The sequence below is a fragment of the Mesoplodon densirostris genome, chromosome 2 (genome assembly GCF_025265405.1).
Source record: "Mesoplodon densirostris isolate mMesDen1 chromosome 2, mMesDen1 primary haplotype, whole genome shotgun sequence".
Taxonomy (NCBI): Eukaryota; Metazoa; Chordata; class Mammalia; order Artiodactyla; family Ziphiidae; genus Mesoplodon; species Mesoplodon densirostris.
Genome location: NC_082662.1, coordinates 27,171,396 through 27,196,641, shown reverse-complemented (window position 1 = coordinate 27,196,641; position 25,246 = coordinate 27,171,396). Strand labels below are relative to the sequence as shown.

The 25,246-nt window shown below is 46.7% G+C and overlaps 1 protein-coding gene across 2 annotated transcripts; it reads left to right on the top strand.

Annotated features, from left to right (window-relative positions):
- Positions 1–1,053: 1,053 nt before the first annotated feature.
- Positions 1,054–23,453, top strand: AK2 (adenylate kinase 2). 2 transcript variants are annotated; one of them, XM_060089422.1, is made up of 7 exons: positions 1,055–1,236; positions 11,204–11,329; positions 13,065–13,175; positions 13,304–13,398; positions 18,578–18,650; positions 20,319–20,514; positions 22,568–23,453. In XM_060089422.1, the coding sequence occupies exons 1-7, from the start codon at positions 1,138–1,140 to the stop codon at positions 22,570–22,572; spliced, it is 705 nt and encodes a 234-aa protein (XP_059945405.1). In that variant the 5' UTR covers positions 1,055–1,137; the 3' UTR covers positions 22,573–23,453. The 2 variants fall into 2 exon arrangements, with proteins under 2 accessions (XP_059945404.1, XP_059945405.1); XM_060089421.1 differs by lacking the exon at positions 22,568–23,453 and having other exon boundaries at positions 1,054–1,236; positions 20,319–20,685.
- The last annotated feature ends 1,793 nt before the right edge of the window (positions 23,454–25,246 follow it).

Genomic DNA, 25,246 nt, shown 5'->3' with positions numbered 1-25,246 from the left:
CACTACAGGGGTCATGGGTTTTGATCTCTGGTCGCGGAATTAAGATCCTGCATGCCACGTGGCACGGCAGGAAAAAAAAAAAAAAAAAAGGAAATGAGTTGCAATAAGCCTGTGGGGAAACATAATTGTTTTATAATCACTCTCTGGACTAAAGGTCTTGCCAGGACCTCAGGGGTTGCTTCATGGGGGTTGTGGATGAAACTTTCACACACCAAAAATCTGTCCAAGAGAAAGTCATCTCTTTTGAGAAAAACTACCTTTTCCTGTTTATTACAGAATTCATTATAGAATTTTTTGAAAATATAAATATGCACAAAGAAGGGGAGAAGCTCCTGCAATCACACTATACAGAGATCATCACTTGTAACTATCAAACAAATTGGGGTTTTGTTGCAGCTGTAGTTTTGTATCCTGTTTGGTGAACATTTTCCCATGCAATTAAATATTTTATGCATTGCGGGGGGGGATTCCAGTATACAAATTTGTTACAATTTATTTAACTAAGCTCTTATTGTTGAACATATAGCATATTGCCTTTGTTTTTCGTTTTTGTTTTTTTATTTACTTGTTTTGGACTTTGGGGCTGTTATAAGTGCTTCAATTAGTATCTTTGTTAGATCTTTACGTATATCGCAGGTGATGTCCTTTGAATTCCTGGAAGTGGAACTGCTGGACCAAAGGATATTTGATACATATTTGCCAATTTGTCTTCTAAGACTAATTTCATCCATTTGTACTCCCACGGGCAATTTTATAGGACTTCACTGGGGTTGCCGCTGTCATTAACTGTCAAAAGCCAACCTAGAACTCCCAGCCGGGCCTCTAGGCTTGCTTCATGTTTTCCCGCCCACTCCGCATACCCTTCGCGCGCCCCACAGCCCCGTCCATGGTGGCCCGCCCCTTCCTTGCTCCCTACCGATTCTGTCCAATCAAAAGCAGCCTTCCCAGTATCGCTGAGTGGTTGGTAAGATGAAGTTTCCGTCACGCTCAGGGGTGGGCGGAGCGGACTGACGGACGTGTCGACGGGCCAGTGTGAACAGCTAGGGGGGCGTGCGTGGCGTGCGTGGCGCGCTGGCCTGGAAGCGGTGGACTTGCGGGTACTGCCGGCGGGTTGAGCAGCGAGAGGCTTTGGAGGCCATGGCTCCCAACGTGCCCGTGGCCGAACCGGCTAGAGAGTGTCCTGAAGGCATCCGGGCCGTGCTTCTGGGGCCGCCCGGAGCCGGCAAGGGTACCCAGGTGAGTTGCTGAGCCGGGCTTGTCGGCAGAGCCCGTGGGACTCCAAGGTCAGGGCTGCCGGAGGTCTGGGTCGCCCCTGAGCCGGGCCCGCTGGCTGAAGCCTGGAGGGGTACCCTGGCTGGCGTCTGGGGTTCTAGCAGTTGTTTGGGGGAGGGTCCACATTGGAGGTCGAGGGAGTCTGAGTTAGAGTTCTTGAGGGACCCAGGCTTGAGGTGCCGTGTTAGGTGATCCTAAGGACTCATTAGACCCCTTAAGGGTTTGGAAGCTGGGAAGATTTGAAGGGTAAAGTGAGCCCTGGGCTGAGGCATGTAGATTACAACCCGAGTGGACGCAGGGACCCCAGATTGCTTGCGATTTGGTAGTGGGTTGTCGAGGGTTACGTTCCAGGCACTCGGCGTAGGGGGACGTTTCTGGTAATGACTAATGCCTGAAGGTGGAGTGGCATCTCCCGCTCAAGGGGGAAAGCGGGAGCTGGCCTGTGCTGGTTAGGAGTACTGCTAAGAGAAGTGAGGTATGACCTGCCTGAGACAGTTAAGTTGGGGGGATGGGAGAGAGTACCTCAATATACAGGTGAGAAAACAGGCCCAGAGAGGTCAGGCAGCTTTCTCAAGTTAGCAAAATTGACTTCATGGAGCCTGGAACCTCAGGGCTCTGAGTGATTGGAGTCTGAAGTTACCTTCCGCTGACCGTGGGACCTCACTTGGCACCTGGGACATAATGGGCCCATAGATCAAGGTTGGGATTTATGATCTCACTTAGGATTTCGAAGCCCATAGGTTGGATTATCAATATCCTCCTCCTGCCTGGGGTCTGGCATTGCCCCCAACCCCTGCCCTCAAGTTTTTGCTTGCTGTTAGGGTCTAAAGAGGGAATTCCTGAAAGTCTGATCTGCTAAGGGAATGGGGTTCTGGGTGCTGCTCTGTGCCCCCTCTTCTCTTCTGAGCCCTTGCAAAGATTGCAAAGTCCTGGCAGACAGATCATTTGTCTTCCTCATTCCTGGGGCTCCTGTGACACCCAGCACATTATTTGATGAGGTTACTGGAAATGGATGAACACAGATTCATGTGCGTGATGAGGAGAAGGGGAGTCTTCGAGATTCAGTTCATTCCTGTGACTTTGCTTTTTGGCTCTTGTCTACTAGGTGAAGAAAGACCACTTTCCCTTTTCTCTCTATAGCCAGAGCCGATTTGCCTTTGGGGGTCATTGTTACCTAACCCCCTTGTCCTCAGTAACATTGAATGCTCCTCTTTCCTGTTGCTACCACCCTCCGTTATTAGGTAACCTGCAGTTTAGGAATGTTTAATCCCAAACTCTACGGACTTTTGCTGTGAGTGACCGAGATAAATGAGGTAGCTCAAATGCATGAGTTGTTTTTTCTTAGTTCATATTGAAGTTAATAATTTCAGTAGTTGTGAAATGGACAACCCATCCCTGTGCTGAGACAAGGGCTTTATAGTTTAGCAAGCTTTGTAACTTCTAAGCCTCACTGCTCTCACCTGAAAAATGGGGCTAATACTTAACCTTACTCATTCAACATGTCATGAGCGCCGAACACTGGAGACAGAGTACTAAAGGAGACTGATAAGGTCCTTGCCCCCCTAGACCAAAAGTTAACAAGGATACTGGAAAATTAGGTTATATATGTGTGTAAAGCACACCTAGATGACAACATGGCACATCGTAGGTGTTCACTAATTATTGACTCCCTATCTTAGTAACACATTCCCCCACCCCCCAACTCAGCTGTATCTCGGTGTAAAGGGTGATGTTTTCAGGACGTTTTGAAGAAAATTATACTATGAGCTGATTTATAAGGGTGTATGTATGATGAGAGTTGGTCAGAGAAGGCCTTGTGGAAGTCGAGGAGATGTGATTAGAGCTGGGACTTAAGGGTAAGATCTACACAAGTCGCTTAACCTCTGTACACTTTTCTCTCCATAACTGGAACAATAAGAATACCGGTGGGGCCTCCCTGGTGGCGCAGTGGTTGAGAGTCCGCCTGCCGATGCAGGGGACACGGGTTCGTGCCCCGATCCCGGAGGATCCCACATGCCGCGGAGCGGCTGGGCCCGCGAGCCATGGCCGCGGGGCCTGTGTGTCCGGAGCCTGTGCTCCGCAACGGGAGAGGCCACAGCGGTGAGAGGCCCGCGTACAGCAAAAAAAAAAAAAAAAAAAAAAAAAAAAAAAAGAATACCGGTGGTTGTAGTTTTAATGAGTTTTTAAAAAAACAGTGTCCCTAAATCAGAGGTTGCAAAGTGGCAGCCTGCAGCAGAATTTAGCCTGCAGACACACCCCAGCTTTTTATTATGAAGAGTTTGAATACACAAAAGAAGACAGGATTGTATAATGTGCCCCCATGTACCCACTATCCAGCCCCAGCTACCATCAGCTGGTGGCCATTCCTTCCCCATCCACTCTCCCTTCACAGATTATTTTAGAGCAGCTCCCAGACATTATAACACTTCATTTGTAAATATTTCAATGTGTATTTCTAAAAGACAAATTCTTTTTTGTAAACAAGCACACTATCCCCTAAAAACAATAATAACAGTAAATGTTTACATTTCCATTCACTTGTCTCACAAATATGATCATTTCAAGTCCCTTTTAATTTACAGGTTCCCCCTTTTTTTTTTCCTTGCAGCTTTTTTGTGGAAGTTGTTTATTCTGGGAGTATCCCTCTTTCTGAGAATTTTTTTATTGTATCCCCATGCCATATTTAACATCTTCCTCTTTCTTTCCTGTAAAAAAACAATTAACCAGATCTGGGTTTACTTTTTGGCCCAACATCACAGGTGGTGGTGTGCTGTCCATTAGGAAGCATACTGTGTCTGCTTATCTCTGGTGTTCAATGCCTGGGTCCAGGAATTCACTGTGGGTGGCAAAATGGTGATGTTCTACTTATATCATTCCCTTTTCATTTATTAGCTGAAATATTTCTATAAAGAGAAACTTCTCACCTACTATTTGGTATGGTTTGTACAGTAAGGGTAGGTTAAATGCTTGATTTATCCCTATAATTTGTCAGCTTTCAAAATAATAAGTTGACCACACAGTGTTTTCAGTTGCAAAATTTCACTTAAAAATCCAGAGCTCTGTTTCTCTTTGAGAAGTCAGATCTGGTGGTTCTGAGCCTCCATTCCAGCGTGGCACGCAGTTGAGTGGAGATGCCGCTTTGGGTGGTCCATGTGCTCTCCTATCCCCTGCATAGCCCTCTTCGCTGCCTGTTGCTTATATTTGACCCACTTCATTTGTGTTGCCTGCCTGGTAAATGTTTGTGGTCTTTGATGTAAAATCCTAACCTGGGTTAGTGCCTAGTGCCTGCTCAGTAATGTTTGTTTTCTTCCCACTAGTGCTTCCTTTTATACCTGCATAACTCAGTATTTTAGGGATTTAATGTTGGCATGACTGAAATAATCTGTTTCCTTTTAAAACTTTTTACTTTTAACTGAAATAGTTAAACATTTTAAAACTACCTGCTTTTGCATCAACATAATAATGTCTAAAACATCTGGAACACTTAGATTTGTTGTTTTGTTTAAATAACCTTACTTCCCTGTCTCCCTTTTAGGGTTAGATGTTCCTATGGTGTGGCTAAAACGGGTATGTTTTCTGTTTCCTCTGCCAGCCCCTTTCATAGTTTCTTCCATGTGTCCAGCTGACACCAGTTCTTCAAGGCCAGCACACCTAGGCCGTCAGCTGCCATCTTGCAGGTCAGGCTCTGTCAGTTATGTCAGTGCATTGACGCTCACAGTGCAGAAACAACTCTGTGAGGCCCATGCTCTTACTCCCCCTTTTACAGGTAGAGAAACTAAAGCTCAAAGAGCTTGTTCTCTAGGTTACAGGGCAAGTAATTGGCTGATCTTGCATCTGAATGACCTCAAAGCTCCTGCTCTTTCTGCTGCTATCTGCTGCCCTGGGTTAGATTTGTCTCCTGCCCTATGCATGTTTTGTTGGATAAGTTCCATGCCAGAGATGCAGGGCAGCCCTTGCCCTCAAGAGGGTTTAATATTGCAAAATAGTCACCCTTTGCTGGGTTAAGTGACAGACCCTACCCCCCACAGCCAAAGATGTTACAGGTGTCATCTGATTTAATCCTGCAGCCCTAGGAGGAAGGTCCTGTTGTTATCTTTGCCTTTGCCTGGTAAACTGAGGCCCAGTGTGTATCTTGCCCCAGGACATACATAAAGTAGCAAAGATAGGATTTGAATTCGTGACGGATTCTTTTTTTTTTTTTTTTTTTTTTTAGCGGTATGCGGGCCTCTCACTGTTGTGGCCTCTCCTGTTGCGGAGCACAGGCTCCGGACGCGCAGGCTCAGCGGCCATGGCTCACGGGCCTGGCTGCTCCGCGGCATGTGGGATCTTCCTGGACCGGGGCACGAACCCATGTCTCCTGCATCGGCAGGCAGACTCTCAACCACTGCGCCACCAGGGAAGCCCTCGTGACTGATTCTTGAACAGTGTTACCATCTTATCGTTGCTATCAGTCTAGGTGTAGGGGCAGAAATGAACATGCATGCAAGCAGTACTTACTAGTGCAGAGTACCATATGGGAAGTGTGAGATGAGTGACTGACAAATGCTAGGACAGTTCGGGGTTAGAAAAGAACTATAATTTGTTGAGAGTCTTCCATTCTTCCTCCTACACACCCAGTGATGTTGGTACTAATATATCCAATTTATAGTGATTAAAGGATCTCTGGCCTGAGGTTACATGGTCAGTTAACAGGTAGAGCTGAAATTCAAACACAGGTTTCTATGCTTTTAAAAAACTTTTTAATTGAAGTATAATATACATAGAGAAAGGTGCAGATATCCTAGGTGGGCAGCTTGATGAATTTTCACATGTGAACACACTTGTGTAGCTTATACCCATATGAAGAAACAGAACATTGCCAGCACCGTGAAGGCCCCCCTGTGCTCCCTTCCACACATATACACACACTTCCCCAAGGACAGCCACTAAGGCTCTGGGTGAGGGGGGGGGGCGGGGGCGGGGTGTTGTTAGTAAAGCCATGTGGTGTCATGGATAAGAGCTAGGGCTCGACGGTCTTGAGGCCAGTTGCCAGATCTGTTGTTACTAGCTTTGTGATCTTGGGCAACTTAGCCTCTGAATTTCATTTGTAAAATGCAGATAAAAATAGTTACTACCTCACATATTTGTTATGTATTATACGTACTAAATACTGTAAAACGATGCATGGAAAAATTGCTTGGCATCTTGCAAACACCCAGTTAGCTGATGTTGATGTGATTCCTTCTCGGAGGAAGAAAGGGTAGTTGGGGAGGGTTTTTGGTGGGAGAGATATGCTCAGAATTTGACTACAGAGGAGGGTAGAGCTTGGACCAGTAGGAGGAAGGGAGAGGGCATTCTTGCATAGAGAGGATCTTGAGCCAAGGTCCATGGAGAGGCTTATGTAATTGGAAAGCATATATAGAGCAGCTGTTTGCCGTTGTGCAGGGCATCCTGGTAGGGGACTTGTGGAGGCAAATTTGAGTAGCTTGGGAGGTATAGGAAGTTGGTTGTGGACGACACTGAGTGCTGGACTAAGGTATTGAGACTTCTCCCCTGTTGCCCTGGGGGAACGTTGAGGCTTCTGAATGTATGTTTGTTGGGGGGTGGGTAATATGTCCAGCAGTATTTTAGGAGATGATTGCAGCTACATGTACAGAAGCGTTGGAGGTGGAAGTGGGAAAGACAGCAGTAGAAAGATGATTTCGAGGTAAGAAAACAAGTGAGCTTGATTAAATCGAATCTTAAAGACTGACATTTTCCCTTTATTTCCCTAAATGCCAGGCACTATGCTGGATTCTTTTGTGTATATGATCTTGCCAAATCCCCATAACAGCTCTGAAAGTAGACATTGTTGTCTGTACAGTAAGTCCCCTACATACAAATGAGTTCCATTCCAAGAGCGTGTTGGTAAGTCAAATTTGTTCGTAAGTCCAACAAAGTTAGCCTAGGTACCCAACTAACACAATCAGCTATATAGTACTGTGCTGTAATAGGTTTATAATACTTTTCACACCAGTAATACATAAAAATAAAATAAAGAAAACATTTTTAATCATACAGTACAGTACCTTGAAAAGTACAGTGGTACAGTACAACAGCTGGCATACAGGGGCATAGGGTGAACAGGCAAGAAGAGTTACCGACTGGAGTAGGGAGAGGAGGTGGGAGATGGTAGAGCTGAAGGATCGTCAGCAATAGGAGACGGAGGGCAAGCTGCAGTTTCACTCACGTCTGACGTCGATGGCACAGGTTCTGGTTCCTTGCTGGATTCAACTCTATCTACCCTCTTGAAAAAATGATCCAGTGATGTCTGGGTAGTAGCTCTTTTTTTCTCGTCATAGATGGCACAGTACTGCTGGATTGCATTCTGAACGGCTGCTGCAGCCTTTGTGTACCGTCCTACGTTCAGGTGCTGTGCCTCAAAATCTAATAGTGCCTCCTCAAATAAAGAAAATCCCCTTGCCATTTCCTGCATCGTGAATCTCTTCGGTTCTTCAGTTACTTCTTCCTCTTTTCTGTCTTCGTCCTTTCTCTGGGGCTCCAATTCCTGGCACTTCTTAGCAGTACCAGCTACATCACCGCTGCTTTTACACTTGTTTCAGGACATCCTGGGCTTGAAATAAAGATACTATACTTCTGTACTCTTATACAGTACTGTACGGTAAACTATACAAAAGCGCAACCACTTGTAGAGGATGCACGTGAGAGTGTATGCCAGACACGTGAACTTACATGATTGGACGTGTGAACGCACGTCTGCAGCTTTGAAAGTTTGCAGCTTGACTTACTGTACTCTAGAGATGAAGAAACCAAGGCCTTAAGGCTATATATCTTGTTCAAGGTGACACAGTGAGTAAACTGTAAATCCCAGATCTGTACCACTATAAAACCCAGTCTTGCACCCCTGCCCCAGGGCTTCACAACCTGTGTGCGTCAGAGTCCCACCATGCTACCTGAAAACCACTCAATCATACACTTCAAGGGCAGGCCTGGCTTTGTATTTTTAGCAAGTGCCCCGGATGATTGTGATAATACACTGACGCATAAGAACGCTAACCTCACCATGCTGCCTCCCTAGTGGTTTTAGCCATTCTGAACCACACCCCCTTCCCAAACCACAGGTTTCTCATACAGATGGGGGCCTATTTCTTGGGCTCAACAGTAGCCCATGGCTAGTGAGACACATGTGGCTCAGGGCCTCAGCAGCAGCTAAGTGTGGTCCAGGGGTCAGCAGCACAGCCAGGCCTGGAAGCTTGTTTAAAATGCAGATGCTCAGGGCAGGCCCTGTAGAATCAGAATCTGCATTTTAGCAGTACCCTCTGGTGGTTTGGAGTAGGAGAAACATTGCTCTAAAAAAAGTATAAGGGCTTCCCTGGTGGCACAGTGGTTGAGAGTCCGCCTGCCGATGCAGGGGACACGGGTGCCCCAGTCCGGGAAGATCCCACATACCGCGGAGCAGCTGGGCCCGTGAGCCGTGGCCGCTGAGCCTGCACGTCTGGAGCCTGTGCTCCGCAACGGGAGAGGCCACAGCAGTGAGAGGGCCCACGCACTGCAAAAAAAAAAAAAAAGTATAAGCATGAAGTGTAAGGGGAATGAAATACAGCTATTTCATCAGGCTGCTTCTATAGTTTGCAAGTAAAGAGTAATGCAAAAAAGAAAGACCTTGGGCTTCCCTGGTGGCACAGTGGTTGGGAGTCCGCCTGCCGATGCAGGGGACACGGGTTTGCACCCCGGTCTGGGAGGATCCCACATGCCGCGGAGCGGCTGGGCCCGTGAGCCATGGCCGCTGGGCCTGCGCGTCCGGAGCCTGTGCTCCGCAACGGGAGAGGCCACAGCAGTGAGAGGCCCGCGTGTCGCAAAAAAAAAAAAAAAAAAAAAAAAGACCTTGAAAGGAGGTCTTTCATTTACTGAATGCCTACGGTGTGTCTGATATTTTGGGTGCTTTATTTCATTTTATCCTCACAACAGCCCTATGAAGTAGACATTATCCCTATTTGGTAAGGAAACTGAGATTCTGAGAAATTAAGTAACTAGCCAAAGGTCATAAAGCTATTTAGGGCAGCCAGGGTTCATGTGCAAATCTGTCTGACTCCAAAGTTCATGCTCTTTGCAGCCCACCCCATTGACTCTCGTGCAGCCCGCAAGAAATGAAGGAGTTAAGTCTTCCGCCATGCTGCGTCTTCCCTCTGGGAGTGTGCTTCCACACAGCCGGAGAGTCTAGTCACCTGAAATAGCACAGAAGAGTCCTATGGTTTAGAGTGGTAAAAATTGGAAGGTTAGGTTCTGTGCTAACAGCTCTTCGCTGGTGTTTTGGTTACTCTTTCCCCTGGAACAAGCCTGACCTCCCAGTTTTTCACCCAAGTTAATTTCAGCGACCAAGGAGAAAGATCGGCAGAAAAGCACAGCTCTCTGGGTTTGTGGCCACTGTGCCAGCCCAAAGGACCAGAAGGTTTTCCATCACCAGGGCATCCTGACCTTCCCTGGTTTCCCAAGTGCGGTTTTAAATACCTCATCTTGGTTCCATTTTGCTATGAAGTCAGTTCTCTGAGCTGAATCAGTCCATGAGTCACAAACCAGCACTTGTTGCCCTGAGCCCTGTCTATTTAGCCTTTACCACGTGCACCTAAGAGAGCTCCCGATGAACTGGTTTGAACAAGGTTCCCACCCTACTTCTTTTCCAAAACAATTGAACCAGAAAGCAAAGTGTTAGGCTCCTTGAACTGATTCTATTCCTCATGAATTCTGCATTCTTTTTTGCCACTACAAAACCAATGTCGAACTCTCCAGGGTCTCTTCTCTTCTAGTCTTCGTTCTGTGGTATAGTCACCAAACTATGAACTCATAGAGGACAGAGTCTGTGTCTCCTATTCATCTGTTTCCCTGGTACCCAGCAGGGTTCTTAGAAGAGGCATCTTCGAAGTATTAGTATTTTCTTTCTGTATGAATGAATATGGAATTAAGACAGGGGTTACAGTAACAGCTGATGTTCACTGAGCACTTACAAAGTGCCTGGCCCCGCATATGTGGAATTCTATGTAATCTCATCAGCCCAGTGATACAGGTACTATTACTATCTCCATTTTACCTAGAGGAAATTTAAAATTTAGAAAAATGATATAATTCTTCTCAAGTCACATAACCAGTCATTGGTGGACCTGGTGTCTGAAACCCAGGCGTTTGACTCTCAAGCCCATGCTCTTAGCCATAAGGCTATCCTGCTCCCTAAAGCTACTAAGCGCTTACTGTTTGCCAGGTGCTCTTCATATATATATCTCGTCTGATCCTCACAGCTACCTTCTGAGACAGAGACTTTTTGCCTTCATTTTAGACAGATGAGAAAACAGAGCCTCTTGAGAGGTTAAGTGATTTGGCCCAGATAATGCAGCTACCTAGTGACAGGGAAGGGAAGAACCGAGTCTGCCTGAGGGAGACTTCTGCACCTGGCTCCAGCTGCCTCCCACACTGGTGACCACAGTACTTGACAGCCACACGTCCATCCCTTTGGCGAATATTCATTCAGCACATTACATGCCAGGCATTGTGCCAGGTGCTTTATATACATGAACTCATGTAAACTTCTGAGCAACCGTGTGAAGTGTTGGTACTGCTGTTTCTGTTTTTCCCATTTATAATGGGGAAACTGAGGCTTATGTGTCACTAGTGTGTCTAGTGGAAGTAGTGATAATAGCTGATATTTATGATGGCTTCCTGTGCTAGGTGCACTGTTTTAAGTGCCTTATATGTATTATCTCATGTAATTCTTAACTACAACCCTATAATCATATGTTAGAATATAATGTAAGGTACTTTTATCCCAGTTACAGGTAAGGAAATAGGCATTTGTCTGAGTTCACATAGCCAGTAAGTTGCAGGGCCAGGTTCACACCCAGGCAGTCTAACTCCAAGGCCTGCACTGTTAACCGTATCTTGTTTTTTGTCTTCCCCTTCATAGGCACCCAAGTTGGCTGAAAACTTCTGTGTCTGCCATTTGGCTACTGGGGACATGCTGAGGGCCATGGTGGCTTCTGGCTCAGAGCTGGGAAAAAAGCTGAAGGCAACTATGGATGCCGGGAAACTGGTAGGTTTGGTGGTACCAGTGAATGTTGAGATTCCTCAGAGTCTAGATCTGCCCTGCCTAATAGGGTGAGCACCAGCTACATGTAACTACTGAAATTAATTTTAATTTAATTTAATTTAAAATTAACTTCCTCAGTTTCACTTGCCACATTTCAAGTTTTTGCTAGCCCGCACAGATATAGAACATTTTAATCATTGTAGAAAGTTCTGTTGGACAGCCCTGTGCTGCGGGGTGTTTTAACAAACTTGCACATTATATGAACTTTTACAGTAGCAAGTTACTTGGTTCATTCTGAATTTATGACACTTATTTTATTCACGGTATTCTTAAAGTTCCTTTGTGCTGGCACATTTTGTAATATACCCAGTTTTAAGGCCAAGAATGAAACTGCCATCCCTAGGCCAGAACTCAAGGGTGATTCAAGAGAGGACTCAGGAAGTCTCAGAAGTGTTTTTAATCTACTTTTGTGATTCTGTTCTGTGTCTTTAACAGAGGGGTTGCTTGGCAGTTAACAAAAGTAGTCCTTATTTGGTGAATATAATAGCATTTTCTCTTGTTTTTAGTCCAGTTGATCTCATTGGAGAAGTACAATTTATTACCTACTAAATGTTTTTTGATTAGTGCCAGAGCTTAATTGTAACTGAGTTATTCTGGGACTTGGCCTTGGGAAGAAGTCATTTTGTGCTTGGCTCTCTGGTCTTTACGTATCTTAGAATGTTGGTTGGGGTGGGTGCTGGGCCTCCTGTCAGGCTTTGAGATTCTGGACCTGGTGTAGACCTGCCTGTGTGCCCAGCTGCCCCTTTACTTCTAGCTTTCCCTTCGTGTTAATGAGGCCGTAAGTCAAGCCATAAGGCTAGATATTTTGGACTTTGGGTCTTGGTGGAAGATCCCGTACTGAGAAAAAATTGGGTTGTGGCAATGAGATTACTTATCGCCAGCCTTCACTTAGTCGCAGAGCTTATACTTTGTCCCCAAGTTCACAGCTGGTCCCAGGAGATAAGAGCATTAGCTACCAAAATGGACAGCCTTCACTCTAATACTGGCAGGGAACTTTTCTTGCAGTGAAAGCCCAGGAGGAAAACCAGTTTTTGGAAGCTAGGAAGGATCCTTGTTGGGGTTTTTAGAGAGGCTCAGAGGAGGGTTGGGCTGGCTTCTTGGTTCCTTGGTTCTGAACCAGTCTTGCCAAGGTCAGTGAACTTCTCTGTTGCTTCATGTCCGAGACAGCCTGGGTCGCTTTACTGTTAGCCTAATCAAAATTGTGAAACAGGTAAAGTTGGTGCCTTTCTCCATTCTGGTCAACCCCCGTTCTCTCCTAGAGCCCTCCTCAGGTGGTCTCTCAGCCATATGTCGTCACTTATGTCTTGAAGACAGCTGATTGCTGAGGAGCTGTTATCTGATTGCTAGGACTCTGACTAATGGCCAGGGAGGCCTTCAGGACCTAAGAAGTGGAGGTCTCCTGGCAGGGTGATAGGCACTCCTCTTCCCTCACCCAGATTACTGGGACACAGGAGAATCTCAAGGGAAGAGAATGTGTATATGGCAGCCACAGAAATAATCATGAAACTGAATCTTCCAAATGGAGCCACTCCATATTTGCTCTGATTTTTGCTTCTTTGGGGTCAAGAACCTGTTTAGTAATCAGGTTATACAGACATAAACTTATGACCCTGGAGTTGGGCTAATGCCACCTAGTTAATGCATTTAACCCCAAGATTGTTTTGTTCTTGACTTCCAGGTGAGCGATGAAATGGTCGTGGAGCTCATTGAGAAGAATTTGGAGACGCCTCCATGCAAAAATGGTTTTCTTTTAGATGGCTTCCCTCGGACTGTGAGGCAGGCAGAAATGGTGAGTGGCTTGGTTTTGTATCACCATTGCATGAAAGCAAATCCTGGCCCTCTACCTCTTTATTCCTTTGAGGGAAATGGGTCTTATCAAGCTCTGGTAGCTTAGGTGGGCCACACGCTTTTTTACAGCTTGATGACCTCATGGAGAAGAGGAAAGAGAAGCTTGATTCTGTGATTGAATTCAGCATCCCAGACTCTCTGCTGATCCGGAGAATCACAGGAAGGTATTTGTCCCCTGAAGGTCCCTTCTTTTCATGCTTCCTCAGAGCTTTGTCAGACGACAGGAACTGCTCCGGCCTAATCCCACCCATGAAGCTTAGTGCCGTTTCCACGTGGATTGACCTTATTTGGTGACATGGGATGGGGATGTGGAAGGAAGAGCAAGGGATCTGAAGTCCAGCAGCAACTCAGTCCTGTCACCTTTTAACTCTGACCCTAGGCAAGTTTCTTAACCTCTCTAAGGCTGTTTCCTCATATGTAGAGAGGAAGTAATAGTACCTGCTTCAAGGACCCATTGTGCATGTTAGATAGCATGTTGTGCATATTTCAGAGCCTTGCTTACCTGGGTGCTTAAGAAATACTAAATTCCTTACATGTATATCTCCATTTTAGTGCTTTTTAAGTCTGATTTCAGTTGGAGTTGCCATACCTTGCTGTAGGCTTTTTATTATAAAAATAATAGGACCATCTACACAGTATAGAAAATCGAGGAAAAACTTGCTCATGGTACAGCCAGCTTAGTGAATAACACTATAATTTTTTTGCGTGTTTTGTTTTAAAGTGCTTATTTCTCTATAGTAGTTAACGTTGAACACAGAAATGCTTCTGCTTCTGATGAGTTTGCTCCTAAAAAGTGCCACTGCTTTAGGCTACAGTTTCCTCAGCCCTCTTTCACTACCACGCTACCATCTGCCTTGTGCCTTCCAAAAATATGTGGGAAGCTCTTAACCACTAACAGACCCTCCCATTCTTGTCCTTATTATGGGCTATATAGCTTTTTTTTAATCCCTCAGTCACTTTTTTTTTTCAATTTATTTATTTGTTTTTATTTTTGGCTGTGTTGGGTCTTCGTTGCTGCATGTGGGCTCTCTCTAGTTGGAGTGAGCGGGTGCTACTCTTCGTTGCGGTGGCTTCTCTTGTTGCAGAGCACGGGCTCTAGGTGCATGGGCTTCAGTAGTTGTAGCACTGGGGCTCAGTAGTTGTGGCGCGTGGGCTCTAGAGCACAGGCTCAGTAGTTGTGGCCCATGGGCTTAGTTGCTCCGCAGCATGTGGGATCTTCCCAGGCCAGGGCTCGAACCCGTGTCCCCTGCATTGGCAGGCGGATTCTTAACCACTGCGCCACCAGGGAAGCCCCCTCAGTCACTTTAATGGAGCCTCAGGAAGGTGGTCAGCCTACCATCTTGAACCAGGCTTCCATGACCATTATTTTTAATTGCTGCATGATATCTCACAGTACATGAACCATCATTGACTTAACTGTTCCCCGATTGTTGTACATTTGTGTTCTTCCAGTTTTCCATTGTTAAATTCATGCTGTGACCATCATAGTACATGTAAGCTTTTTAATTAAGGGGGCAGTGTTTTCGGATTGTAAATGTTATTACTTCGATTTCCTCATGAGGTTGAACATTTTTCTCCATGTGTCTGCAGTCCATGTCTTCCAGGAGAGAGGCAGCAGAGCAAGTGTTAGCTGGGAGGCTGTGTTAGACACAGTGGGATCCACCTTGTATTAATTTTCTTTTCAAATGTCCAGGTTTCATGTTTCCAGCTATTGCATAGGCTCCTTCAGTGCAGGAATCTTGTTTCTTTGCTCTGGCACAGAGTAGGCAAGCAACGTTGATGTAGTCCAAGAAGCAGTAGGGTTGACAAGAAGGGACACATCCAGGGCTGGGGTCCCAGACATTGCAAAGCAGATGTTAATAGTACTAGGTGACACGAGGGGCCTTTGATCTGATCAGCGCAGCTTCCTAAGTGCCTGCTTTGTGCAGGCACAGCTCTGGGAGCAGGGGACCAGTAGAGAATATAGAACAATATGCTGGTGCCCATGTCTGACCTCAGAGCGGGCTGTTTAGTGCAGTAGGGGTCCAGGAAGACAGCCTGGGGGCAGGGAGGGAAGTTTGGCTAGGAGAGGTGTAAAGGCTGACTTGACCTTCCTGGATAGAGAGGATTTTGCTGAGGCTTTCCCACAAGGGAGTAGAGGCAAGGATGAGTATGCATTGAGGGAGAGGCTGTAGCTAAGGCTTCTGGCGGAATGTCTGTCCAGAGCTGGAGAAATGGCCTGGGAGGCTGGGTGGTAGAATGAATGCGGTTGGGAAGGTGGAATGGGAGCCTGGCTGGGGAAGGTCTGCCAAGGAAGAGAGGGTAGACATGACTGAGTCAGGACTCATGGGATGTTCTTAAGCCACTAGGCGTTGTGGCAGATACAGCATTTTAAGAACATTAGCTTGGTCCTGGTATACAGGCTAAATTGAGGGAAATAAGAAACAGACAAGGACCCCACTTGGAGGAGCCTGATGTGATCCACCAGTGAGGTGATGGAGACTGGGGTTGGCTGGTGGGGCACTGAGAGATTCTGAAGAACAAACTCCAAAATTGTAGAGGGCAAAAGAGACAAGACTCGGTCTCTCGGTTTGGAAGTGAGTGGTGTAGTGTGGCCCTCTCCCTTACAGAGGAGGAAACGGAACAGGTCAGACTGTGTTAAGGTGTTTTTCCAAGCCCACTTGCATAGCAGTGGCAGAACTAGCACCAAAAACCTGTTTTCTGCCTCCTCGTCCACTATGCTGATTGTTGCAAGAAAAAGAGTCAGGAACTAGCCAGTTTAGTGTCGATCTTATTTAAATCTGACATGATAAGGACCCCACTGTAAATGTCTTCAGAATTGGCTCTGACCTCACTTCTATGGGTTATTATTTTATTTCTTGCCATAAGTATGCCTGGTGGGTTTTGATTTTAACCTATTCAGTGTTGGCTCTCTGGTATCATTAGCCTAATGTCTTGTACCGTCCCCATTTTGTGGATGAGAAAACAGGTGTCTGAAGTATCACACCCCAGGTAGCAGTGGCTGTAGCATCCCAGCCCGATCCCTCCACATCTTCACCTCCGCCTCCAGGCCAGGCTCAGTGGCTTGTAGAGCTGTTTTGGTTGGTACTTAAGACCAGTCCCATTTTAAGAACTTGGAGATTGGTTTCTTTTCCCTTCTAGGGAATGAGTCTTGCCTTCTTCTTAAAATGATACTTGGAAGTGGGGACGGAGCAGTGTTACATGTAACTGGAGGGCTGAGGGAATCTGGGAATGCGCAAGAGCTGATGTAGAGACGTGGAGAGGAGAGAATTGTGTTTGTTGCAGCCTGGCTGCTGTGTGCCCCGTGCTTTCCAGAAGGTGAAGAAACAAGGTCCAGGGACTTCCCTGGCGGTCCAGTGGTTAAGACTCCACGCTTCCACCGCAGGGGGCATGGGTTCGATGCTGGTTGGGGAGCTAAGATCCTGCATGCTGCACAGCGTGGCCAAAAAAAAGAAACGTGGTCCACACTTCATGCCCCCAGCCCTTCCCAAAGGAAAGCTGTAGCTGAGCCCCGCAGCTTCTGCTCTTCCTCTCCTTGGGTCTCCTAGTGGGTGTCATTTCCCAGTGGATGCACCAGAGGAACCACTCCAGCAACTCAAATAAAGGAGGACCCAACCTCGTGTTACATGATTGCAGTCACAGGCCCACTCAGTGTAACTTACTCACTCTGCTATCAGCTTGTCCCCCATGCTGTAAATGGACCACCTTATTCTATAAATGGACCACTTGGCCCCCCAAAATATGCTGTCATTAAAACACAGTATCACATTTTACAAACGTGTGGCTTCGATAGTCTAACCCAGACTTTCCCAACTGATGTGCTGAGATATTGACCCCCTCAGCCACCAGAGCAAGCACCCTGAGTACCTTCTGTGTATGCCAAGAGGTGAAAAATGTTGGGACGCTCTGGCCTAACAGACCTTCATGAGGAGAGTAGCCATCAGTTAAATAAGCAGACCTTGGTTGGCATAGAATTGGGAAGCCACGCGAAGTTGTGGGCACCAGCTGCTGAGCAGTGTTTGGCCTGCCTCCTTCCCTTCTTAGGTTTCGGGGCTCCTGTGGTGTGACCACTCCCAGTCAGGAGCGTGGGCTTGTTGTTTAAGGGGACCCAGCAGAGATGCAGCTGCCAGCTACATATTCTGTGCCAAGTAAATGCTGCTTCTTGAGCTCTTTATTCTATGACTTAATATGTTGTTTTCCCTGATGCCTTGAATATTTCCCTCTGATGGCTGGGCTTTCTGTGTCTGTGTGGTCGCAGAGGTGTTCAGCGTTGTCTGCTGGTGTCTGCATCCATAGCACATGTTTTTCCTATAGCACCTTTCTGGTTTTATAACCAAACTAGTGTAGAAAATAAGGTTAGTTTCTCTGTCCTCTGTCCCCCATGGCACTTTGTCCAAATCTCTGTTAAAGGATTACCAAATTTATTGTAGTTATTTATTTCCACATTTGTCTCCCCCTCTAAATTAATCACTGTTTGTGAGCAGGGATCGTGACTCGTTGCTCTGTAGCCCCTGAATTCAGCTTAAGGCCTGAATCGGAATGGTCTCACACAGCCGAATTAGGCTGTCGTGATACCAGCCTCTTCAGCCAGCCATGTATTTTTTTTTTTATATTTTTAATTTTATTCTTATGAATGTTTTTTTTAATTTTTTGCTTTATAACAAATTTAATCAGTTATACATATACATATGTTTCCATATCCCCTCCCTTTTGCGTCTCCCTCCCACCCTCCCTATCCCACCCCTCCAGGCGGTCACAAAGCACCGAGCTGATCTCCCTGTGCTATGCGGCTGCTTCCCACTAGCTATCTACCTTACGTTTGGTAGTGTATATATGTCCATGCCGCTCTTTCACTTTGTCACAGCTTACCCTTCCCCCTCCCCATATCCTCAAGTCCATTCTCTAGTAGGTCTGTGTCTTTATTCCTGTCTTACCCCTATGTTCTTCATGACATTTTTTTTCTTAAATTCCATATATATGTGTTAGCATACAGTATTTGTCTTTCTCTTTCTGACTTACTTCACTCTGTATGACAGACTCTAGGTCTATCCACCTTATTACAAATAGCTCAATTTCATTTCTTTTTATGGCTGAGTAATATTCCATTGTATATATGTGCCACATCTTCTTTATCCATTCCAGCCATGTATTTTAATGTTGGGTCAAAAGAGAAAACATACTCCCTCTGGCATATGCCCAGTTATTTTCCTAAGCAAGAGATTCCTGTAACAAGGTTCTCTGCTGGATTAAAGTCCTTGCATCCAGCTTCTCTGTCTGTGCTTGTCATCTTGGAGACCCCTGGGGTTCCGGCAGCCTGATTCCTGTGCATTTGCTGTCTTTCAGACTGATTCACCCCAAGAGTGGCCGTTCCTACCACGAGGAGTTCAACCCCCCAAAGGAGCCCATGAAAGACGATGTATGTAAATTCAGGATGGGAAGTTTCCTTTTCTTTCCTTCCTCTCTCTTACTTCACTTTTTTTTCTTTTTTCTTTCTTCCCTTTGTTCTTCCCATTTTCCCTTTATTCCTACCAATATTACGAACTTAACCATGAGAAATATTGCTGTCACGTAAATCACATGGGCCGTGGCTCATCTTTAGAGTGTTCCTCCAGGTGGTTTATTGCTCGACCTTGAGGTAGCCACCAGTGCCAGCCACTTCCCAGTGCCCAGTTTGTACCTGTCTTTTGTCCAGAGCAGCCCCTTCCTGGCATCATGGCAACCTAAATGGTGAACTAATCAGGAGAAGGCTGCCTGGAAGCCCTGGATTAGAGCCACGGTTGGGAGGACAGTACTGAAGAGATGTTTGTTGACCAGTCCTGCTTCAGAAGAATATCTTCTCTCTCTAGTGACTGTACTGTGCCCTACAGATTCAGAAGAGCTTGGCCAGGTTAACACTGCCAAGTTCCTATGACAGCCTTTAATTGTTTGCAGATGTAAAAGGGGGGTCTCATACATGTTCACTGTGATATTTGCCATAAATAGTTCACCTTGTCTGTTTTAGAACACGCAGGCAACAGTAAGAATTTCCTGGATTTACCTGTGTTATATGAGACAAGTTCATCAGGTCATACAGGTTCCAAAGCTATCTGTCAACTTAGTCACGTTTCACAGAGTTGGCAGTTCTATCACTCGGTGTTCCCTGTCACTTGCCACTTTCAGAATGTTGATGGCCAGCACCCCAGTAAAAACACTGAATACTTATGCAGCTAAGATGCTAATTGCTACTGCATCTGTGATTTTGATGTATTCTCCTGGTCTCAGGGGCCTCTGTCTTTTTTTTTTTTTGGTTTTATTTTTGTTTTGGTTTTTTTGCGGTACACGGGCCTCTCACTGTTGTGGCCTCTCCTGTTGTGGAGCACAGGCTCCAGACGCACAGGCTCAGCGGCCATGGCTCACGGGCCCAGCCGCTCCCCGGCATGTGGGATCTTCCCGGACTGGGGCACGAACCTGTGTCCCCTGCGTCGGCAGGCGGACTCTCAACCACTGCGCCACCAGGGAAGCCCCTCTGTCTTTCTTGTTTCTCACCCTAGAAGTGTTTGTCTTGGAAGCTGAACAGCCTGAGCACAAGCCATGAGAGAGAGACCTTGTCTATCCCCCTGTCTCAGCCCTTTCCTCACAGTTGCTGTTTCAGGCTCCCTGATTTCTCTGGACCAAGTGGTCTGCTCCTGGGACCAACTTGCTGGGAATAGTGAAGTTCTTTTTTTTTTTTTTTTTTTTTTTTTTGCAGTACGCAGGCCTCTCACTGTTGTGGCCTCTCCCGTTGCGGAGCACAGGCTTCAGACGCGCAGGCTCAGAGGCCATGGCTCATGGGCCCAGCCACTCTGCGGCATGTGGGCATGTGGGATCTTCCCGGACCAGGGCACGAACCGGCGTCCCCTGCATCGGCAGGCGGACTCTCAACCACTGCGCCACCAGGGAAGGCCGTGAAGTTCTTTATAGTTCTTTATTGGAGGGGGTCTAGATTGTCTTGTCTTTCCCTCTGATGGACTTCGGGATCAGACAGCATCTCTCAGATCTGCATCCAGCATTGCATTAGGAGAACTTGCTGAGTCCTGGCCTTTCATTACCCTCTTCCTGTTCTCAGATCACCGGGGAACCCTTGGTCCGCCGATCAGATGATAATGAGAAAGCCTTGAAAATCCGCCTGGAGGCCTATCACACTCAGACTGCCCCGCTGGTGGAGTACTACAGTAAACGGGGGATCCACTCTGCCATCGACGCATCCCAGACCCCTGACGTTGTGTTTGCAAGCATCCTAGCAGCCTTCTCCAAAGCCACATGTAAAGACTTGGTTATGTTTATATAATGTTGGGTCCAAAAAGGAACTTCTTTCTTCTTCCTATCCCTGTTGAAGGAGTGGGTGGGAATGGCAGAGCAGGCAGAGGGAAGCTTCTTCAGGCCAACAAGAGTATCATTTGATGTACTGATTAAAAAAGCACTTGCTTCATGTATCTTTGGCGTGTGTGCAACTCTCATCTCATCTGTGTGTGCGTGCGTGCATGAGTGTGTCGGTATAAGTGTGTGTACACTCTCCTACTTTCTAAGTTATAGGCAAGATTGCTTTACTAGCTGTTTATTTCTTTAGCCATACTCTAGATTTTATTTTTTGACCAAAATAAACTTACTCAGATATCTACCAGGCATTCCAGTTCCCTAGTATTTTTTCCATCTCCAACAGCTAATTAGAAGTCCTGGGTCACATGAAGTCAGGCAGGGCCACAGTTCCTAGTGGCAGACTGTTGGCCAGAAATTCCACTTGTTTTCTCACCCGTAATGAAAAGCCAAATGAGTCAGTGTGTGGAAAGGGATCATTAATTTTTTCCCCCTAAACAGGAAGGAAAAGGCACTTACATTATAGATTCCAGAAATTACTTGCAGAGGGTATCACCATAGAAAGAGCCAGGCTAAGTTGGAATATTTCTGTGAACTGCACCATGGTTCTGTAAAGTAGGAATCATTTGGGACCTGTGTTGAATACTGGATTGTTGCCAAAGAATTAAACCAGGTGAAGGGTCCTTTTGAATTTCGACTATCTTCTGAACATCCAGGCTGGGCATCTGAGGGCAGCCAGTCCACTTCCCCAAAGAGAGACCAGGGTAGGTTTGTTTTTATTTTTAATGTTCGCCTCTGTTTCCAAGTGTGAACAAAACAGTGATTTAAGGATCATTTTGGGATCATTTTGATTAGAGTTTATTCAAACCCAGTCTCTCTGCAGGATGTGAAACCCAAATCAGGTGTATCGCTTTTAAACTCAAACCATCTCCCTTCCAGATCCAATCCTTCACCCCTTACGTCATGATGGTGGTGGCCAGTCTCCCCAAGAAAGGATCACCCCAAAAATAAGATCACCTGTGGCAGTAACCAGCTTTTATTCCTAACCTCAGCTCCCAACTATTAAGCATTTCCTGAGGTTCATGCTGTGCCTTTTGGTCTCTGGTTTGATTTGGGGCAAACAGATGAATTAATAGACTGCTGTGAGGGACCACAAAAACAGCAGCCTCTGGAAGAAAACCATTAAAAAAATCAGTGGCAGGTCCAATAAATAATGCCACCTGCCCAGTGTAATCTGCTGACTCAGTTGAGTGGACTGTAAAGTGCCCAGTCCCCATCTGACCTGAGTTCTCCTGCTGTCTGTGGGACCGCCAGAGGTTTTGTCCTCTGTCCATCTGGAAGCTGGCTATGGGTACGTGGCCCTCTCGTGTCCCTCTTTGTCTGCTTCAAGTGAGTGTCTGCTGACTCTGCTCTGCCGCGTTTCCCTGGCTGTAAACTAACTCCATCCATTCTTAACGGAAACCCAGTCTGGCATGGGGTGTTTCTGGGAAGCACATGACTTCTGGGAATGGACAAGGAAGGAGAGTGAAACCAGAACTGTCAGCTATGTCTGTGGGGATCTGGGCTCCTTCTCTGGGTGAGGGTGGCCTCATGAATCTTGGAGTCGACTCCTCTTCAAGCAGGGACAGTTGCAGGCATTTGGCCTCAAAGGTGAGGTCCCTGAATGTTTGCTGATAGAGTGTGCGTGATCCTTACTCAAATACTTGTCATCCATCGATATGCATTCACGTGTGTACACACGTGCGTGTGATTTGGGGGCTATCAGTGAAAACTGGAAGATCGTTGGGGTTGCATATGCCCTTTTGGGGGTAGGTACGATTCAATTTTTGCTTCATTTAATTCCAGAACCTTAACCTCAGCAGGCATGAGAGCTTTCACCTGGCAGAGAAATGTCCAGTGTTTAATGCATTTGGTTGCCGGGGCGTGCATGCCAAGCTTCTCTGATATTTACTTGGTTTTTAAAAATCCATTTTGTTCTCTCTTGTTTCCTCTCTATTTCAGCCTAGTAACAGAAGGCCAGGCGAGACTGCACCACTGCTCATCACCCTGCGGCGTGATCCCTGCTCTTAGGTGCTGGGCAGAGGGAAGGGGTGGTCAGGGTAAGGATGGAGAGGGCGGATTGGTGAGGGCTCAAGAGGAGAATGGGGAGAGCAGCAGTGCTGTAGTGAAGCAACTTCTTTTCCATGGTGTAGGAGCCCTAAAAAGTATAAGCAAAGGGAAAAAATTGATTTTTTAGAACACTGATTGGAGAGTATAAATAGAAACAGGGAGATGCAGTATTATTTCTAAGGAATCACTTACTCCAGACTGGTGACGATATTTTTTAAAGCCAGTGCCCTAAGACCTCAGCTTTTATCAGAACCTCATGCCAGCCCAGGAATGCAGGAAATCACACTGTTGTCCTGTCTGTCCTGTAGCTTGGAACAGGGCAGGAGTTGACTACTAACCCTGGTTCCCCATACCATGAGATCAAAAAGTCATCTCCCCATTTGAAAGAGATAATAGAGTATGTTCATGGGGGTAGTGGCTCAGCAAATCAGGTTTACTGGAGTCATGGGGCAGGTGGAGCAGGCTGGTCTCACTCCCTTCCCAACTTACCACTGATGTACCAGCCCACCGGCTCTCGTGGGTAAGCTCTCAACAGCCACCCAGCATATGCCACAGTCCTACACTCTTGCCCTCCTCCATCCGTGTCGTGTGAAAGGACCCTTTTTAATAAATGAGCAAGTGTCCTAAGCGACCTTATCCAAAGATTGTCCTTTCCATCCTCAAATCCTGTGACTGGGATTACTCAACAACACTGTGATGTATTATTTTCAATGAGGTGCCTTTCTTAACTGTCCAAATGCTGCCTTGTTTGGCCCCTAAATCAATAAAGTGTGTTAAATGTTTGTATCCCCGGTTGTGGCATTTTTTTAAGGGGATGTGGGCCAGTAAAATGACTGAATTCTGGATCTGACATTGAATTCTGGATCTTGTGGTCACTGGAAGTGGTGAGAAGGCAGGAAAGTCCAAGCGTATGTTCATCAGAAGAGCCTGCACCTTCTTGACCTTCATCTGATGTGCAGGATTTTCTTGAGCCCAAGGACAAGGCAGCTTGGTCTAGTGGAGACCAGCGCTGTGCTTGGAGCTCGGGGGATGTATGACGAATCCCAGCCAATCATTTACTCTGCTCCTGTTTCCCATGTGATAAAGAGACTGGTGATGCCACCTTCTCAGACTCATTGGCAATAAATGAGATTTATAAGAAGAAGCTTTTTGCTTGGTGCCTGGCACACAACAGACACTGGATAAATGCTAGTTGGAACCGAGGATACACAGAAAAAATACCTGCTTCTTGCCAGGCTGGATGATTATTGAGCAGACAGTTGTCCACAGCCTAGAAAGCCAGTGCTTCTAATCCCTAAGCCAGATTCTTGGCTGCCTTTTCAGCTGCCTCTTTAATATTCTTGGTTGCTTTGTAAATCCATTTCTTCCCCTGCAAAAATGAGCTTAAATCATTTGTCCAAACTGAAGCTCTCATGCTGTTTGGAAGGGCTGCCTTTGCTAGTGAGGTTTCTGAAAAATGACAGCTGTCCTGAAAACAGGAAGCTGGGCTGGAAGCGCTGTCCTTCTCCAGGCAGGTGCTCTTGCTCTGGGGAGAGGCAGGGCTGTCCCTGGCATATGAAATCCTGCCCCCTCTTTCAACTCCTCCTTCTTCTGCTCCACCACTTCACCCACCTCTACAGAGTCATTTTCAGGTGTCAGCATGACTTGTTTGCCCTGACCTTTTCATCTGAGGTATTTAAATGCTCCATGAAAATTTTCTTCCCTTCCGTGATCATCGTGCAACAAACTGGGGGAAATCTTTGTCAGAGCAGCCTGGGAGCACGCATAGTATGGTTGGAAAGGATAAATTGAAAGAAGACCGGGTGAGCTGTTATTCACTCACTTCTTTGGGTTTGGTCTCCTCATCTGGAAACCAAGATTGGCTGAGGTAAGAGTCGCCACCACGCAGGGAGGGCTGACACGCCAGCTACTGCGCAGTGGCCTCACACCTGCAACCCCGCAAAGCACCCTAGGCAGTTGGAGGTGTCTTCTCCTCTCACACTCGAGGAAGCCTATCCTCGGAGTGGTGGTCACATTCCTGAGGGCACTATAAGAAGCAGAGTCGGAACTCGGTCTCTTGACACCGGAGTCTCCCCTTGACCTTGTTGCTGAAGTGACTGAGTGACTTGGCACCGCTGCAGCGAAAAGGGTTCCTCCGGATGGGTTCTTCTTCGCGGACGCCCACACCACCAGAGCTGATTTGGGGGAAATCATTGCCAGTCTGAGGACCCAAGGTGTGTGCTTAGGATTTCGTGTGCATGAAATGTCGCAGACAGGACAGAGCAGGGTGAAGAGCAGCCTTGGTCCTCAGGAAGCCTCGCCAGCCTTTTCTCAGGAAGACAGCTGAATGAGTCAGAAGACAGATTTCAGCAGCACCTCCTCCGCCACCGGCCCGCTGGCAAGTTACGGCACCTCATCGGTTGAATGGAAATGATCCCCCCCCTCAGATGTGCTGATACTGGTGACCAAGACGTTCGCGCGGGCCAGGGTCCCCGGCACACAGCAGGTGCTCAGCGTACGCTGATGGAGTTCAGAGAGAAAATGGGTGTGTTGGCAAGAGCTGTCGTCTTCCTGACTCAGGAACCAGGCTGG

Bases quoted from the DNA above. Each gene is read 5' to 3' on its own strand.
- AK2 (XM_060089421.1), top strand. From the start codon at position 1,138: ATGGCTCCCAACGTGCCCGTGGCCGAACCGGCTAGAGAGTGTCCTGAA. The intron at 11,330-13,064 runs GTAGGTTTGGTG...CTTGACTTCCAG, and splicing joins CTATGGATGCCGGGAAACTG to GTGAGCGATGAAATGGTCGT. The intron at 18,651-20,318 runs GTATGTAAATTC...TCCTGTTCTCAG, and splicing joins AGGAGCCCATGAAAGACGAT to ATCACCGGGGAACCCTTGGT.